The 17,421-nt window shown below is 37.1% G+C and overlaps 2 protein-coding genes across 3 annotated transcripts; both read left to right on the top strand.

Moving 5' to 3' along the window:
- Positions 1 to 3,151: 3,151 nt before the first annotated feature.
- On the top strand, positions 3,152 to 10,611 carry LOC106920269 (TBC1 domain family member 24-like). The gene is made up of 11 exons (XM_014991179.2): positions 3,152 to 3,407; positions 3,574 to 3,776; positions 3,890 to 4,151; positions 4,251 to 4,364; positions 4,990 to 5,406; positions 5,497 to 5,736; positions 5,848 to 6,003; positions 6,677 to 6,740; positions 6,851 to 6,949; positions 8,020 to 8,317; positions 8,412 to 10,611. Exons 1-11 carry the CDS (start codon positions 3,208 to 3,210, stop codon positions 8,585 to 8,587), a joined length of 2,229 nt encoding a protein of 742 aa, XP_014846665.2. The 5' UTR covers positions 3,152 to 3,207; the 3' UTR covers positions 8,588 to 10,611.
- A 250-nt stretch (positions 10,612 to 10,861) lies between these two features.
- LOC106920270 (uncharacterized) lies at positions 10,862 to 15,391 on the top strand. 2 transcript variants are annotated; one of them, XM_014991180.2, is made up of 3 exons: positions 10,862 to 11,019; positions 13,241 to 13,295; positions 13,690 to 15,391. In XM_014991180.2, exons 2-3 carry the CDS (start codon positions 13,250 to 13,252, stop codon positions 14,826 to 14,828), a joined length of 1,185 nt encoding a protein of 394 aa, XP_014846666.1. In that variant the 5' UTR covers positions 10,862 to 11,019; positions 13,241 to 13,249; the 3' UTR covers positions 14,829 to 15,391. The 2 variants fall into 2 exon arrangements, with proteins under 2 accessions (XP_014846666.1, XP_014846667.1); XM_014991181.2 differs by lacking the exons at positions 10,862 to 11,019; positions 13,241 to 13,295 and adding an exon at positions 13,317 to 13,482.
- Positions 15,392 to 17,421: the final 2,030 nt, after the last annotated feature.

The raw sequence follows: 17,421 nt of genomic DNA, 5'->3' as shown, positions 1-17,421 counted from the left end.
ACAGAGACTCAATCGTTTTCCGTAAAAAAACCAACAAATAACAATATGAAGAGCTAAATTCACTATAACAGTCGCACAATGCCCCAACCTTTTAACTTAAATTTGAATGAAATTATTTTTGATCTATCCACTTGCTTTCAAACAAATAATTGTATATACTATTCTATTCTATTCGATCTGTTCTGTGGTTTATTGGACCAATGTCATCAACTCAAAATGACAACAACATTGAAAGCAACACATTTCATGCTCTATAAATACCTCTGACAGTGTATGGATAGTAAATACTATAATATGATATACTGTACAATCTTTTACATTCACATTTTATCCAATTAACTTTTACACATTTTACTAACAAACATATAAAGACTCTGGAGTTTCATCTGGCAACTAAACTCCTGTCTCTCAAAGAAAAAGTCACACAAATGTAATAACCCTTTCAAGCATGAAAAGGGTTATTATTATCCTTTATGTCGTTTTTTTATTCAAAAGTGTTTTTGATTTTTTTTTTAAGCACAAAAAAATTTGGGAAACATTTTTTCGTAAAAATGTATAGAATTTCTTTCTATGTGATCAGTTTTAATTTTCTCCGAATACAAAGTTGTTATTTGGAAAATATATCACTAGTATTAGCCTTTAGGGTTCACTTGATGTCACAATATTTATTTATTTTTTTACCTGCCATCCTCTACAGTAGAAGATGGGACTGGATATTCCTGAGTTGCTTTTTCGTTTGTCTGCCATATTGGATTTAACAAAAATGTTCTTGCACTCTCAGTGGATGGCCAGTATTTGAACTTGATAGTGTATTGTGTATTGTAAGACACAGTAGTGTCCACTTCAGTGGTCTGTGTGCAATTATAACATAAAGATCCACAAGAAACACAAGAAAATGTCTTTTAGATAGCTGTCCACTGCAGTGACCGCTATGAAAGGGTGAGTACTTGAGTGGTCAGAAGTACTGTTCAACGCATGACCGGTAGACGTAGTAACGCATATTTCTATAATTTAAAGATGCCATTTGCAACATTTTTCTGCTTTTGATGATAGTTAACAAAATTAGTTTCAACTTGGATCATTTTAAAGGTTTCATTAATATCATAATGAAACAGGTACATGTGTCTTTTTGTTCAGTGTATGTAAACTTCTGGATTCAATCATACATATTCAAGCTAAACTGTGATATAACTGCATCATTGTATTAGATTTTGTTTTCAGTTTTATTTGTTAATTTTTACCATCTGTTTCTGTAACTTGCTACTTATATTGTTTTAAGTATTATTTCAGATAAATTACGATGAATGAAAGAGAACTATGAACATGAATCAATTCCTTTTAAACTGGCTTATCTGAATTTTAAGTGCATTTTATTTTTCTTCATGAGAAGTGAACTGATACAACCAGCGGGTAAAAGAGTAAACTTCGGTTCCACTACATGAAGTGCCCATGTGTGAGGTAAGGGGTAGTAAGGCAAGGCAAGGCAAGGCAAGGCAATTTTATTTATATAGCACCTTTCAGTCAAAGACAATTCAAAGTGCTTTTACAGAGAAACAATACCAATCAGATGTTTCACACCCAAACAAACCTTGTGTTTGACCAAAAACACATGTGTTATGCGGTGCAACAAACATAGGAACTTTGGGAGCCTTCTTGGAAAACACCTTCTTGATATTTTGATTCCATGAGGCAATTTCACAGAACAAGTAACATTTTCTGATTGGCCTACTGTGTCTTAAAATGTATCATTGAGAGATGTTTTGTTCCAAAATAATATAACTTTTTATTTTTTTACAATACCTTTACTGACACAAATATCACCACAGTAAACATACACTCTTACCTTTGTGATTTAAGGTCAAAGTTCATGATTCAACAATGAGTAACAGATGGGGCAAAAATGATCAAAACCACTGGTGAGCAAAAGGGACATGAAGGCCTTCCTCACATTTGTCAAAAGTATCTTGATGATCCCCAAGACTTTTGGAAAAATATGAGGTGAAATGATGAGACTGAGGTTAAAGTTTTCTGAAAATGTTTGTCCTGTTACATATGGTATAAAAACAAACACAACATTTAAATAAAACTCATACATGTTGATAATAGTGTGATGTTCTCGGGTAGCTTTGCTTTCTAGACTAGGTGGTGTGCTGTATTTAAAGAAATCCCAACAACAAGTCTCAACCACAAAATTCACTTTTAGACTGAATGAACATCAGAATAAGACTGAAATAAGACTGGCATATTTTGATTGTGGAGCAGTATGAGCAACCTGCAACAAATCTTCAACATTAAAAAAAAAGATAATTGAAGATTTAGAGTGACCTATTTAAACTCCAAGCATAAATTAAGTTGAAGTGCTGTGAGGAGTAGGCAACAATGGGTAACACAACCCGTTTTAGGGACCACAAAACAACACAATCTGCATTGATTTGTTGGTAAAACAATGCCTTTATGCTTTCTTTAGTCTTATACTTTAGTGAAATGGGTCAGAGTCACTCAGAGGAACAGAACTGAATTTACCATCTCTAGTTTTTTACTTCAAAAAATTACATCTTCATTTGAAAACTGTATTTACTCTGGTTATAGTTGTTTGATATTAAAATTTGTTTAATGATCTGAGTGCAACGGGAAGGCAAACCGGGACAAATCTGTAAGGAAGAAAACACTTTTTCAATGCACTGTACACATGAAGCTTATACATCAATATCTTCAATCAATAAGTAGTTTAAATCTATGACATAATTTCCTCAAAGAGAGTCTGTTTTCCCACAGAGCACATGAGGGAAATTTTCCAGTGGCAGGCAGAAAGATGGAAGTTATTTAAGGAAATACTATATTTCAAGTAGGTCGTTATAAATCAAAAGAAAGGGAACCAGTCTGTGAAGGGTGACTATGTTTTTACCACACAGTAACAACCTTTATTTTGGTTCATTTGTTAGACATTCTGATGTCTTGTTTCTTTGACTCAAGAACCGATGGTGGTACTGTGGAAACAGTTCTCAGAAACAGACCTTGTGTTACGAAAGTTAAAACAGGAAAATCACTGGACCTTTTTCCTTTCAGTACGAGCGTCAACACAAACAAACCGTGGCTAACCCACATGACCTTAGCTATCAGGTTTATATAAAGTTCCGATGCTCATAAGGCGCTTACTGAGAAGAGAGGAGCCATTACCTTCTAAGACACTTTTCTTCGAGGGTTGAGATGATTCACGTTTCAAGAGCACCGGAGTTTTCAAACTTTGGGAACATGAACATGATTTCTTTTGCATCTCCTGAACAAGACGTGAACTCCATGTTGACAGGCAGAAGACCGAGGTCTAATTCCTATAACAACCCAGAGGACAGTAAAAACTGTGACTTTCAAGTAAAAACAGAGGAAGCCAATGCAAGACCTCGCTCCAGGTATGTTTTTATTCTCACCTTTGTGGTTCAGTTATTCTTCGTACATTACAAATAAGGTAGTATTTTGTGTGTTTACTTGTACTTATGCGGATTTTTGTTTGCTTCAGCTTTTTCACAGGACAAATGATTAATGTTACTAACTGAGGAATCTCCCCATCTTCTTTAGATCATTTTACAGTTATGAGACATCAGAGTTGTTCTCCAATTTTGACACAGAAAACTTTTCGTGGTCCTGTCCACTGAGGCAGAGAGCAAGCTCACAGTCAAGAAATCAAATGTCCAAAATGAACGATAAAGATGGGAATCAATCTGTTGTTCCTGTCAACCCAAAGAAGTCTAAGTCAAAGAAGCTCTCAAAGGATCTTAATGGTATTGACGCAATGCCTTTAAATATATTGCAAATTCTTTTCCAAAAATTGTGTGCACTGTAAAAGAAAAACAGATTGAAAAACCAGCTAAACGGATGTGGTTATCTCACTCAGGCAGTAAAGGCAGTGCCAGGACAGTGTCCATGATAACCATCTCTGAGTCAGACAACTGGGAGATTTGCTCCAGCTCTGGTATGAAGTACGGGCAGTTTGTGGACTGGGAGAAGATCGATCCAGAACCTGCGAAGAAATACCAGCAGATCCTGAAGAGCGGGCATCAGCAGCTGAAAAGAATGGGGCGAGAGGGTTTCTGGGCCACCTCGCACACGCTGAGGGCCAAAGCATACTATCATATCATCCACAACATCAATTCCAGGTTAAGACAAATATCATGTCATGTCAGAAATGTTCCTTTTACTTTTTCATGAGACCATATGGTCATTTTTATTTCAGCCTTTTATTTCACTAATTGCAGGGCTGTTACGCCAGATAGGGATGTTTACTATGACCTGGCCAAGAAGCTTTTTGGGGAACAGAAAGTTAGCACTCACCAGGTCCCGGATTACATGGAGGATGGGGATATACCAAGGTAAGTCAGTGGTATTAGTCTGTTTCTCCCCAGAGTAAAATCTCAAAACAGTAGCTTGCAATGAGTATTAGAAATGCTTTGAAATCCTTATTGTCAAGAAGCTCCAGTCTTAATCTGCTGCACAAAATATTTTGTCTAAAATGTGGATATTAGAGAATTTTTTTATTGGAATTGCACAGACAGAGTACAAACAGAATGCTTAAAGAAACAGCTGGTATTTAACTATGTTTTCAGATTAAACTTGCTTCCCAGAGCCTTTCGTTTTTATTTAGCCGCTTTGAATTTTAAACTGGTGCATTTCTACCATAAAAGTGTGTAATATGTAATGAACAAACTTAAGTTTACCAAAGTAGTATTCATGTAAACACTCTCACGGGGAAACATTAGTTCAAAAATGCTCATGTTGTGGAAAAAGTGAAGTTGTTTTTAGGTACTGAAAATTAAATGTACTTCAATTGTATGGTAATCTAAATAAAATTACTTATTTACAAATTATTAACTTTGTGCCTTACCTGTTTGCATGAATGAGTAAAAGACACTAAGTACAGTCTTGCAAAAAGAGCATACACCATTTTGTTTTCATATTCTGACCAGTGGGCACCTTGCTTCCTCTCTTTCTTTCCAGATACTGTCTCAACAAAGCAGGCATGAATTCTGTTAAAAAGATCCTTATATGCCTTGGCAGTTACTTCCCAGACATGAGCTACTGTCCCATCCTCCCTGCCTTGGTCTCTCTCATACTCCACTTTAGTGAGGATGAAGCAGAGTGTTTCTACAGCGTGTCTCGACTCATCTGCTACAAGGACCCTAACAAGCGCTACATCGACCAGACATTCCTTACTTATCGTGCTTCTTGCATGACATTCGGGGACCTTGCCAACAGGTGCTGCCGAGGCATCCGAAAGCTGATTGCCAGCTCGCACCAAAACCTCTTTGAATTTTACTCCGACTGGATCATGTGGATTTTTGCTGACCTTCCATTCACATATGCAATCAGAGTTCTGGACGTCTACTTACTGGAGGGTTTCAAGGTTCTCTTCAGGTTGGTTGCCACTCCAGTTTATTTTTTCAAAATGCGATTTCTTTTCTGGCCTGACTATTGTAAATATATTTCCCAATCTCTGTTTTGTAGGGTTGCATTAGCTTTGCTTGACCTCTACAAAGTGTCCGTGTCATCTCGAGTAGCAGACGTCGAAGACTTTAGAACTGACATGAAACGTTTTGTGCAAAGTGTAGCTCGCCACTGCACAGTTGAGAAGCTTTTGGAAAGAGCCTTCCAGATTCCAATTGCTACACGAAATGAGCTTAACCTTCTGTTCAATGCAAATAAGGATGCCCTAATGCAAAAAGGTGTCAGCACACACCAAAAGAGGTATGTTTACAATTGCACTGCAATTGACTGGCTATGGAATTTTCCAGAAACAAGATTAAGAAATAACATCTAATGTTGCTGTTATCTTTGACGCTCTCGATGGTCCTAAAGGCAGACGGTGGAATCAGTGGACTTAAACAGCTTCAGCTCCAGTGTTGTCACAGAGACGGAGATGAGGGTCATCTGGGCCTGGATTCCTGAACGTTTTGCGCTCTTCAACCCCGTTCGGTTGTTTCATATCGCAGAAGATGGAAGAGATCTTTCTTCGTAAGTGACTTTTATTTGATCCCAATAAAAATACTGCTTAGAAAAATAGCAAGTAGCTCATACTTGTATAGCGCTTTATCAAGTCCATGGAACCCCAAAGTGCTTTACACTACATTCAGTCATTCACCCATTGACACACACATGGTGGCAAGCTACTGGATAATAGCCACAGCTGCATTGGGGCACACTGACAGAGGCAAGGCTGCCATGCACTGGCCCTAAGTGTGTTGCCCAAGGACACAACAACAGAAGTAGACAGAGCGGCAGCTGAACTGACAACTCACTGACAGCGGGACCAATTCCTACCACCGTAGTCACTGTCATTCTTATATATTACAGTAATATTGCATTTTTTTCAAATTCGCACCAGTGAGTTATGATTAGGTATCGACACCTACAGGGCAGCTTGTCTCTTCTCCTGTAAACTCAAGCCTATGTTTTAGTAGAGGGAGAGTAACCAGAGACCAGTGGTATATTTTCACCATCAACGCTTTTGTCTTGACTTCAAACATCACATCATTGGCGTGATGGCTAATGACTCTCACATTACATCTGTTTACAAGTCTGTACAGTCACTAAAAGTTCCCCAGTGAAATTTTTATATATTAGCCTGTTGTGGAAAATTGTTGGGTGGCTTGACTGATGTATTTATTTTCCTTTCCTTCTCATTTAGATTGTATAAACGTGTTGAAGGACATGAGCCAATAGTACTCATCATTAAAACAATGGATGAAGAGGTAATTGAATTGGTTTACATGAAACTTACATAAATTAGACTATGGCAGTATCTTTAATATTAATATTTAGATTCAATTAAAGTGTTAACATGACATGACACTTTTCTCAGGTTTTTGGAGCTTTCTTGTCAACGGATTTGATGGAAAGACGGAATCACGACTCTCAGGGACTTACATACTTTGGAACTGGGGAGTGTTTTGTTTTTACGGTAAGCCAACTTTACCCCTTTTTTTAGGCTTCTGTTAATATATCATTATAATAAATTGGTATAAGAAAACTACAGCATTAAAATTGATTTAAAATGTTATGTGGTAGTTCATTCTTTTTAGGAATAAAAATACAAAAAAATATTTTGTGATATTTTGTTTTATCTGCTCATTAATACAATATAATGACAGAAAAAAATAGTCTTTAAAAACATATATTATTTAGATGTGAAATGTAAAAAGGGTTTACCTGCTGCTTCCTAAAGTTGAACAAACCCCAGTTTGTTTTAGAGGAAAAATTGCTCGATGTTGTCAATCCTAGTTTCTAGACCATTAAATGAAAGCAACATCATATGGTTAATGGAAGACAGAAAACTTTGTGTTGTGCCCAACATCTTCCTTTTTAACAAGGTTTCAATCTTACAAACTACTAAAATTGTCCCTCAGTATCACCTTTAGTAACTGCTGGTGACAACTTGGTACCATTATTGAATTGTGGTTGAGGGTCACACTGTTTATCACAGTGCTCTGTGATAAACAGATACTGAAACATCTGAAGCATTTCCAGTCAGATTTGCTGTTAGAAAAGCAAAAGTGGTGTGTGAAGCAAAAAATGTTACACAGGCTTTGTTGTATTGATTTATACAGGGCCTTACTTTCCCTGCTATGCTGTCAGGTATTACTAAGACTAAGTTCTTTACATGTTCCATTCTCAGGACACATTTCACATTGGAAGGTCACTGGTCTTCTGTGTAAATAATCAACAATACAAATAGACTGACAGTTAACATCCAGATTAAACATGTGTTGGCATACTCTGTTTAGGTTTCATGAGATTTAATTAATTTTAAAATGGCAAAAAAAAAAAAAAAGGATTTCTGGTCCATTATTGTCAAACTTGGTGAGCTTCGGCCTTTGGGAGCAGCTAATCTGGACTTATGCCAGTGATGATGCCAAGTATTAGTATAGCTGCCTAAAACCTTCAAAAATTTAGAATTAACCTCTTAATATTATCACACAGAATGCCTCCTACATTTACAGATTGTTAACTAAACTCTACTGACTGTTTCAGCTTCGCCCTAGCATGGAGCGCTACCAGCGGGCTATGGTCAACATCATGACCAGAATAGCCTCTCCTCAGCAGCACAGAGATGGAAGCAGTTCCGCCTCTCAGTTGGCAAACAGCAGCAAGTCTCAGCTCACCACCAAAACTGTCAGCTGTACGAATGGGACTCCCCAGAATCCATCCTACCTGACACTCCCCCTCAGCGCTCCAGTAGGAAATCCCAGAACTGCAAAGGAGGCCAAGAGACCAAAGGAGCAAGACGCCTCAAATTTCATCGCAGGAGATGACAGTCAGCTCATTGTCGGTACGTTGTTTACGCACGCTGAGAGAATTGTGTTAACGATAGTCAGGCCAGAACATTGTGTGTTGTTTATGTGACTTTCGTGTCATTTTTTCAGGTGGTGATGGGGGCCACGCACTCTGCTTGTGTGATAACTTAGAGGAAGGAAACTCAGAACTCTGTGACACATTCAGCAGCAACCCGCTCTGCAAAGGACACTTCCAGATCCAGTCCCTGGAAGTATGGGGCATTCAGAACTCCATCTACCTATCTCGCAGCTTTCATTCTCGATAGACGAACGAGGAGTGGTATTATGTGGGAGTTGTTTTGGACAACAGTTTTTTTTTCTGCAATTCAATGCACATTGCATTTATAATAAGTCTTTTGATGAATTTTAAAAACTGTAATACAAGTTAAAAAAAAATCTTGGTTTGAATATAATTTACTGAGACTTTCACTACTAAATCTTTTCTTTGTGTATTGTATAATAGGTGGTCAATCAGTGTGTTGTCTAACCAGCTAACACTAAAGAAATTATATGATGAGCCCATTTATTGGAAAGCTACTAAAGTACAGTGACTCACTGTTTCAGAGAAGTGAATTTTAAGATCAATTCTACATTTAACAGGCTGACAAAACATTAACACAAGAGGAATATTGGCTCTTTTTCTGGTGCCATGTACAGACTGCATAACAGTGGAATAAAATGTTGCAATGTATATCAGTGATTCTTGAGAATAGGGACAAAATGGGTTTTAATTTTCCCATATTTTTTTTTAATTATTTCTCAACCTTATGTATGCAAATATGACAAATAATGTTTAGAAAATATGAAGATGCCAAGGTACAGGCTCCCAGTTGCGAATTTTTTAAAAAAAATTACATTTTTAATCGACCTGACCCAGAACTTTGTCATCACCATCTGACAAAAATAAATCTAAAATGATTTTTAAAATACCCCATTAGTGATATTTTTACTCAATTTACAGACAAATGCTTCTCAAGAAATAAAATAAATATTATTTAAAACAAAAAACAAGAAAAAGTCCATCTGATGGAGTTGACAGTGCATGACGGAGTTGACACAGAACTGAAGGTGGTGACAAACTAGTGAGTAAAATGAAAAACTTGGTACATGTGAAGTAATGCAATTCATGTAAAATACATTAAAATGAATTAGTTGCACAATTAAGTGAGATTTGACAACAATTTCACTGAAAGAGTCAGAAAAACTCTGACGGAGTTGACATCTGACGGAGTTGACGAAATGCCAAACTACCTCAATTTATATGATGTTATTCTGAAGGAGGCCATATTGTAGCTCATCAGGTCCATGAAATCTTTACAGTTTACCAAAATTAAGCTTTTATTTCGCAAAATTTCATCAAAGTTTTGTAAATTGTCAGTTATGGAGTTGACACAGCATGGTTGTGACAAACAACTTAGGAATAAAACAGAAGAAAAAACTAAAGAATAACTTAAGCTAACCGGAGCTAACTAGCCCTCCTAACAAAGGAAGAGAAACGACAACGGCATGGGGTCCTCAGAAGTTCTGGTGCCCCCCAATAATGCCTGATTTTTTTACATTCTTTTCATTTCTGACGGTGTTGACAAAAACTAAGGACAAATTTCAACGGAGTTGGAAAATATCTAAAAATTATTTTTAATTCAATTTATCGATACTTTTATAATTATTTATATGACTACTTATACTTAATTGTCATAATATATAATTTTAGTATTTCTTTAATTGTTTTAAACTATAAGGATGTATTGAGTTCTGCTCCTGGACAAGGGCTTTTACAGGCATCATCCACCGACTACAATGTTTAAAATAAAAAAATATTCAGCAAAAAAAAGAAAAATATACATTGTTGTGCTCACATGACCCAGGTTAGTTTAGTTAGATATTTGAAAAAAATATATTTTGTGTATATTTTATTCAAATTTCATGCTTTATCCATAGGACCTGTTTTGTCCCTATTCTCAAGAATCACTAATATATGAATATAGCAAGCTATGTATGAAAGTGTATATATTTTGTCTATGTGCTTCCTGTATTTTTCGGATGTTATTTATATCATCTTTTTTGAATGATTTATTCAATACATAATTAAATCATTCCGTGTGAAAATAATGTATCAAAATGTGAATTCATCACGATCGAAGACACATACACGTACACTGATGGACACTTCTTTTTTTCTCGCTGTCTAACATTTAATGAGACTAAGGAAGTGTAATGAAATTGTTTGTTTTCTAAATGCTAGAATAAAAAGAGGGAGAATTTTTTATTACTTTTTCGACAACCCACACAATGGTTTCATGACTATTTCACCGTTGCTCTGAAAAGCTTGTGCTGCCTTCTAGGACAGTTTGAACTAAACGATAGAAGTATCTAAAGTGTTGAGTGACCGCACAAACATGGTGGAAATTCAATTAGCAATCATTATATGACTTGTACATTCGTTAAACGTGATACACATTTTAACAAATAAAAAAAAACTACTATAAGAACCCAACTAACACTTTACCGGTGTGTGACTCTTGAATTTACGTTGAGCCCCAAATGTCTCACGTGGAGTAACGAGCATCAAACAGAGCTGCTGTGGTTTTACCCTTTGGAGAGTTGCTACTGTTTTTCCCTTCCTCCTTTTGGTGGAGGTTAGATTTAAGCTGCAGGCGAAAGGATACATAACGGATCCTTCTTTAGGTTTATCCGAGAGGTGGGATTCGGTTTTCTGTCCTTCTTGTACTATATTGTTTTAGCTAACACGTCGACGTTAGCTTTAGCGTGTGTAGCTTGGCTATAGCTTCATCTCTGTTTGTATCCCAAACAACTGTTATCCTGGGTGGCGTGGGGATCGATGTTATCCACAGGACAGCCTACATGCTATCGAGTTTATATTTAAACATTAAATGACCTCTTTGTGTTTGCTAGCAGGCTCAGATGCTAACTTAGAGATATTAGCTCACAATTTCAATTTAGCTCCGCACGCAGCTTGTATTGCAGAAACCTAACTGTTTATTTTTTACAGCTAGCTGTGTTTAGTAGAATAAAAGAATAATACAACCTGAAGCATACTAGACTACAGTTGGGTTTCTACATTTAACTAGATAGTCAAAGATATGTTCTTGTCATTTTATTCAATTATACAGCATCTAAGGACATAAACTCATGATCTCTTCAGTCCCTCAATTTCTTGATTTACATTTCGTATGGCTGCAACTAAAGCCTTGAGAAATGTTGCAAGATGTTATTTCTCAAAATCCTAGTTTATAAAGAAATTGGTAAGATGTTTAGGGTTTAAATCAAAATAAAACCCACATTCACAAGGGATGGGTTTTACATTAGTTTCTCTGGTTAGTATAACAGTAAATGTTAAGTCAAAGTGCCTTTTTTTCATGGTGGTGTGGAATGTACAATATTTGAACCTAAAAGTTATACCATGATCTAACCGCTTTTATTCAAAATCAAAAATGAACAATGATTCACACCGTTGCTAAAATGTAACATAATCATTATTACAATTTTAAATTGTAATAATAATGTACAATTGTTAAATACACACTAGCTTAAAAAAAGAAAAGAAAAAACTATTCTATTCTGCATCATTTTGAATAAAACAATACATACATAAAAAGCAGATATCAGAAGATATTTGCTCTGGAAGCCAGTCTGTAATTAACTGCGAAACATACTTGGGACTATTATTAGCTTTCCTCTTGTGGGTTTGAAACAGTATTATCTCACAAATAGTGACAGGTGATGCTTCTTAATTTTTACACCATGTTAACGGTTCAAAACGATGCGTGTTTTTTTTTTTTTTTAAATCTTATAAGCAAGGTGAAGTTGTAGAGGCCTGTTTTCAGTCAACTGACTGTCAGTGCACAACAAGTAGATGAAGGGCAGACAGGCATTGGTGTATTCAAACAAATAGCTTTGGTCACTCCATCACTTCCTCTGGCATCTTATACAGAACCTTTAACCTTGGTCTCTTTTTGATCTTCTTAGTATGTTGATAATAATTTGCCTCACTTTATTTTAAATAAATGTATTAAATATTTTGTCTAAATAAAGTGTATCACTTCATTTAAAATTCATTCTTGCATCCATGGAGCAGTCAAGTAAGAAAAAAGGTCAAAATATTTACTGTGGAAAATTATGTTTCATTTTTGTTGTCATAATTTAAGAATCATATGCAAAAATATATTTTTCTTACAATTATGTTCAGCAATACACAAATTCATTTCAGTAAAAACGCAAAGAAAGCAAATCAGCTTACATTACATTTGTGCTATTTCTTATGTATGTATATTGGTGATAGTAAAATACTTTAGTGCAGAAATCCAAATTTAGACCTAATAATTTTTCTAATTATTTTTTTTATTGCAGTTGCATAGATTGTCCACCAGAGGGTACAGTCAAGCTTATATTTTCACACCTTTATTCCTCAAAAGTTAAAAGTGATGTTCTGATTCAGCCATATAAATAACCATCAGGAATAAATCAGTGGCATACAGAGACTCTTTCTTGATTTGAATTATTTTACAATAGAATGGCACATGACTGATGCAATACATTTTTTACTTTACAAAAGTAAAATAAATTGTTTAACTATGGTTAGCATTGTCCTCTCACTGTAAAAATGTCCTGAATTCAAGCCTCTGCTGTTTTGTGTATAGTTTTCATGTTTTACATGTAATCGTGTTGTATAGCTTTTCACCAGTTTTCTACCACAGTACAAAAGTGTGTGTGGCAGGTTCAAATTGAAATTTATTTCAAAAATACCTTATGGATTCTAAGGGGAAATTAAATTAGGTTTAGTGGAGACTCTAATTTACTTTATGTGCAAATACGTGTGAGCAGGAGTGTTTGTCCTATACGTCTCTGTGTTGCTCCTGTGATGTACTGACCTCATGTGCTTCTCTGTTGTGTATCTACAGTCTGCAGTCATGGGCCCAGACGCCGCACCTGAACCAAAATCTGAATCTGAAGACAGTATGTAGAGATGGTTATGTTTTTTTTTTCCTGTAGCAGATAATGATCCAAACATGTTTGTAGAAGAATAACTTAGCACTCTGGGTGAAGGCCCTTTAAAGTGCGAACCAGGGACTTTTTCACCAGTTCTTTGTGTTCCCACTGATGCAAACGCTGAACCCAGCCCTGAAAAACGAGTGCTAACCAGGTATCAGTATGTTGCTCGACCAGACAAAAGAACCTCTTTTAGGCGTATGATCATGGGCAGCAGTAGCCATTAAAAATATACCAAGCATAATGTTCATTTTGATTGCTACTAAAACATTTTTGGATTTGTTCCGATTCTGATGAAAAGAGACATGTTCTACCTTGGAATTTTTTTTTAAATATTAATTTTGCTCTGCATGATCCGCAGGTTTTGGAGTTGTGGAGGTGAATGTTGACCTGGAGTCAGATTCCAGCGACACCACCACTGACACCGACACCGACCCAGAGAATCTCAAACAACCAAAAATAAACAAATCTAACAAGTGTTTCCCTTGCCCCACCTGCGGTAAGATGTTCGACAGGCCATCGAAGGTGGAGAGGCATAAACCTATCCACGAGAGGAAGCCAAGAATGCTTTATCAGTGTCAGCATTGCGAGAAGAACTTCACTCAGGAGGACAGGATGATTCGACACCAAAATACCCACAGCAGAACCAACAAGCATCCCTGTCCTGACTGCGAGAAAGTGTTCAACAGACCTTCAAGGTTAGCGAGACATCAGCGCACACACTCAAGAACGCCAAAAATACCTCATCAGTGTTCGTTCTGCATGAAGACATTCAATAAGCTCCATAAACTTCTTCGCCATGTAAGGGTTCACACAGGGGAGAGGCCTTATACCTGCCCTGTCTGTGGAAAGGGATTCTCTGAGGCAGGCCACTGCAAAGCCCACGAAAAAACGCACGAGGAACAGCCGGAGAAACCTCACCGCTGTGCCGACTGCGGAATGCGTTTCTTCAAGGCCTCCTCCTTGCGTCGCCACTCCCGTTCCCACACAGGGGAGAAACCTTTCAAATGCACTCTGTGCGAAAGCAGCTACTCCCGCTCAGAGGGACTCAAAAGACACATGAAGAAGCACACAGGAGAAAGACCCCACAAGTGTATTGTCTGCAGCAAAAGATTTTATTCCCGTCAGGACCTGATCCTTCACGGACTTACTCACTCGGGAGAGAAGCCCCATCTGTGCCCCGTGTGTGGCAAAGGCTTCTCCCAGCTGGGCAACATGAAGGAGCACGAGCAGAACGTCCACATTAAGTCTGAGAAATACATTTGCAACGAGTGCGGCGCGACATTCAACAGGTACAATTCGATGACGAAGCATCAGCGTGTGCACACAGGAGAAAAACCTTACATGTGCCTTACGTGTGGCATCAGGTTCTCCTGGAGCCATTCCCTCAGCAGGCACAGAAGGAGCCACGCTCACAAACAGGCGGTGTCAGAACCTCCAGAGGATTTGGAAAGTTTCGCAGGACCTTCTGGAAATCCAGAAAGTTGCGAACCTAATTAGATTTCTTTGAGAGACAATCAAACAGCTCTGTGATTTGTAGTTTTCGTGCATTGACTTAATGTTCACATGTACCATTCAGATCTATAGTGAACCATCTTACCCTGCGTCATTGCAGTAATTCAAATTTCAAGTGTATTTATGTGAGCCCAAATACAACTGACTGTTTTGTTTGTTGCAACCAAATCATGTTTTTAATATTCACCAATAATAAAGCAGTTTTATGCATTACGTAGTCGATGTTGGAAGTTGCTCACTGATACGTGCTTTATTTCTTCATACATATGTTGTAGGCCTGTAGTGAAGAGCTCCTAGACAGCATTCACATAAAAACATATTGGCAAGGCGTGAACAACAGTTTGAGTTATGAAATTATGAAAATATTACATTGAAATATTGACAGCTTAGATTTTTTTTAAATCTTGAAATATACTGTACAGTTCATACATTGCATTAAAAAGTATTCGTTTTCTTTCTTTTTCTTTCACATGTCATCACATTGCAACTATGAACTTCAGGGTATTTCACTGTAATTTTACAATAAACCAACACAATGTTGCACAAAATTTTGAAATACTTCACCTATTGTGTTACAATGGCAAAGCTCTACCAGGCTGTTTAGTTTTATGGTGCTTTAGCAGAAGTAAAATTCATAAATCCTTCACCAAAGTCTCTGAGATCGAGTTCCTATGTGTTCATAAAGACATATATCTTGCTTATAATGGTGTCCTCTGCCTTATAGTGAACATAACCTGGGTTAAATGAGAAATCTTTTTGCCTCTATAAAGATGTTCAACCAGTTTCAACCACTTTTTCAAATCTGTTAGATCATAAAGGCCACTAGCACTAGAACCACTAGTGGTTCTAGAGCTAGAACCACTAGTGCACATATGTCAGAGTCAAGGCCCGCGGGCCACATCCGGCCCGCGAGAAGGTTTTTTACGGCCCCTGGGATGATCTTGATTTATTATTAGAACCGGCCCGCAGACCGCAGCAAGACGGCACCCCGTCTGAAAAAAAAATATCTTCCTTATTTGAACTGTAAGTAGTTCTTTAAATGTTCTGTGAGATGATGTACTTACCCATGTATCCATAACAACCGGAACTTTCAATATCCACCAAGTTATTGCCGAAATATACCGTCTATTAAACGAGTGCCCCCCGGATTAATTACACTCTCTGCAGCTGCAGCTGCGAAGTTACCGTATTAACCCGATACTTGCTGGAAAGTGCAACGTCTCCTCTTTCAGAAACCGTTGGAATTTTTCCACTTAGCGCTACGTGTGGCGGAATTACGGTACTGCAAATTTAGATGTGTCGCCGGCGACACATCTAAATTTGCAGTACCGTAATTCGCCGGCGACACATCTAAATGCCTTGACTCTGACATATGTGGATTAATAGATTTTTGCACTTTATTTTATTGTATTTCAATCCAATTATATTTTAAAAATATTTCAGTTGTGTCTGTTGAAAATTAAAGGTTACTGACAGAGCCATAAGAAAATATTGCTTTATTTATCTGATCATATTGGAATATATTTGTTAGGTTTTCAGTAGGTTCAATTAGATTCACTAGACTATATGCGTCATTTAAAAAAATTTCAATGAACATTCGATCAGTCCGGCCCTCGGCTTGTAGCTAAATTTTTTATTTGGCCCTCCGTCCATTTGACTTTGACACCCCTGCACTAGTGGTTCTAGCTCTAGTGCTAGAACCACTAGCACTAGAGCTAGTGGTTCTAGCTCTAGTGCTAGAACCACTAGCACTAGAGCTGCTAGTGGTTCTTTGGACCTTATACAATGGCTAAAAATGACAAGAACCAACTAATGTTTTTAAATGTTAAACATAAACTGCAGGTTTTTAGTAGTTTTTTGATGGAATATCTTGAATTTCTACAACAAAATGACACAAAGCAACGGCAATGTTATTTCAAATCTATTTTTCTTGTCATGAGTTGGAAGCTATGCTTTTATTAAATAATGTTCCACAAATGACACCCTGTCAAAATGTATCCGTCCTCTTTGCAAACATGTTTTTCTTTTTTTTTAAAAACCCAAAGACAGAAATAAAATGATAGATCCGTAAAAACGGCAAAATTTTCTATAGTAGATTTTCTTTAAAAGGTCATGCAATATTTGCGGCTCTAAAACGACTTTTATTTAGCTAGACTGAAGGCTAAAATAGTTTAATTTGTAAGGTTGCCGATCACAGGAGTATGATGGATCTTGCAATAACGTCGCAGTTGCAGTGCATCCAAAGGTTCGTTCTGAGAGCCAGGGATTACAAGTGTCCGAATTCACGAAAGCACAGGAAAGCAAACCCCTAAATAGGAGTTTAACATAGTGAGCCCCTGAGCGTCAGCCCAGGAAAGCCCGTGCATTACAACGGCCTTGAAACCAGTGGGGCAGCCGTTAACTTTTCTTCTCGTCGCTAGGTAACCGTTTGATTGGCACCTAATCCAGATGCCAATTTGATTCATGTTGTTCATGTGCGTTATTCTTTATAGAAAGCAATATTTTAAAAGTTAACTTACTTATTAGCGAGAGCTTTTTTTTTTAACACGTCGTGTTTGAGATGTTCAGTTTTTGAGCC

The sequence above is a fragment of the Poecilia mexicana genome, unplaced genomic scaffold, assembly GCF_051168715.1.
Source record: "Poecilia mexicana isolate PSO_F unplaced genomic scaffold, ASM5116871v1 scaffold_1, whole genome shotgun sequence".
NCBI lineage: Eukaryota > Metazoa > Chordata > Actinopteri > Cyprinodontiformes > Poeciliidae > Poecilia > Poecilia mexicana.
This window is presented reverse-complemented; position numbering and strand designations above follow the sequence as displayed.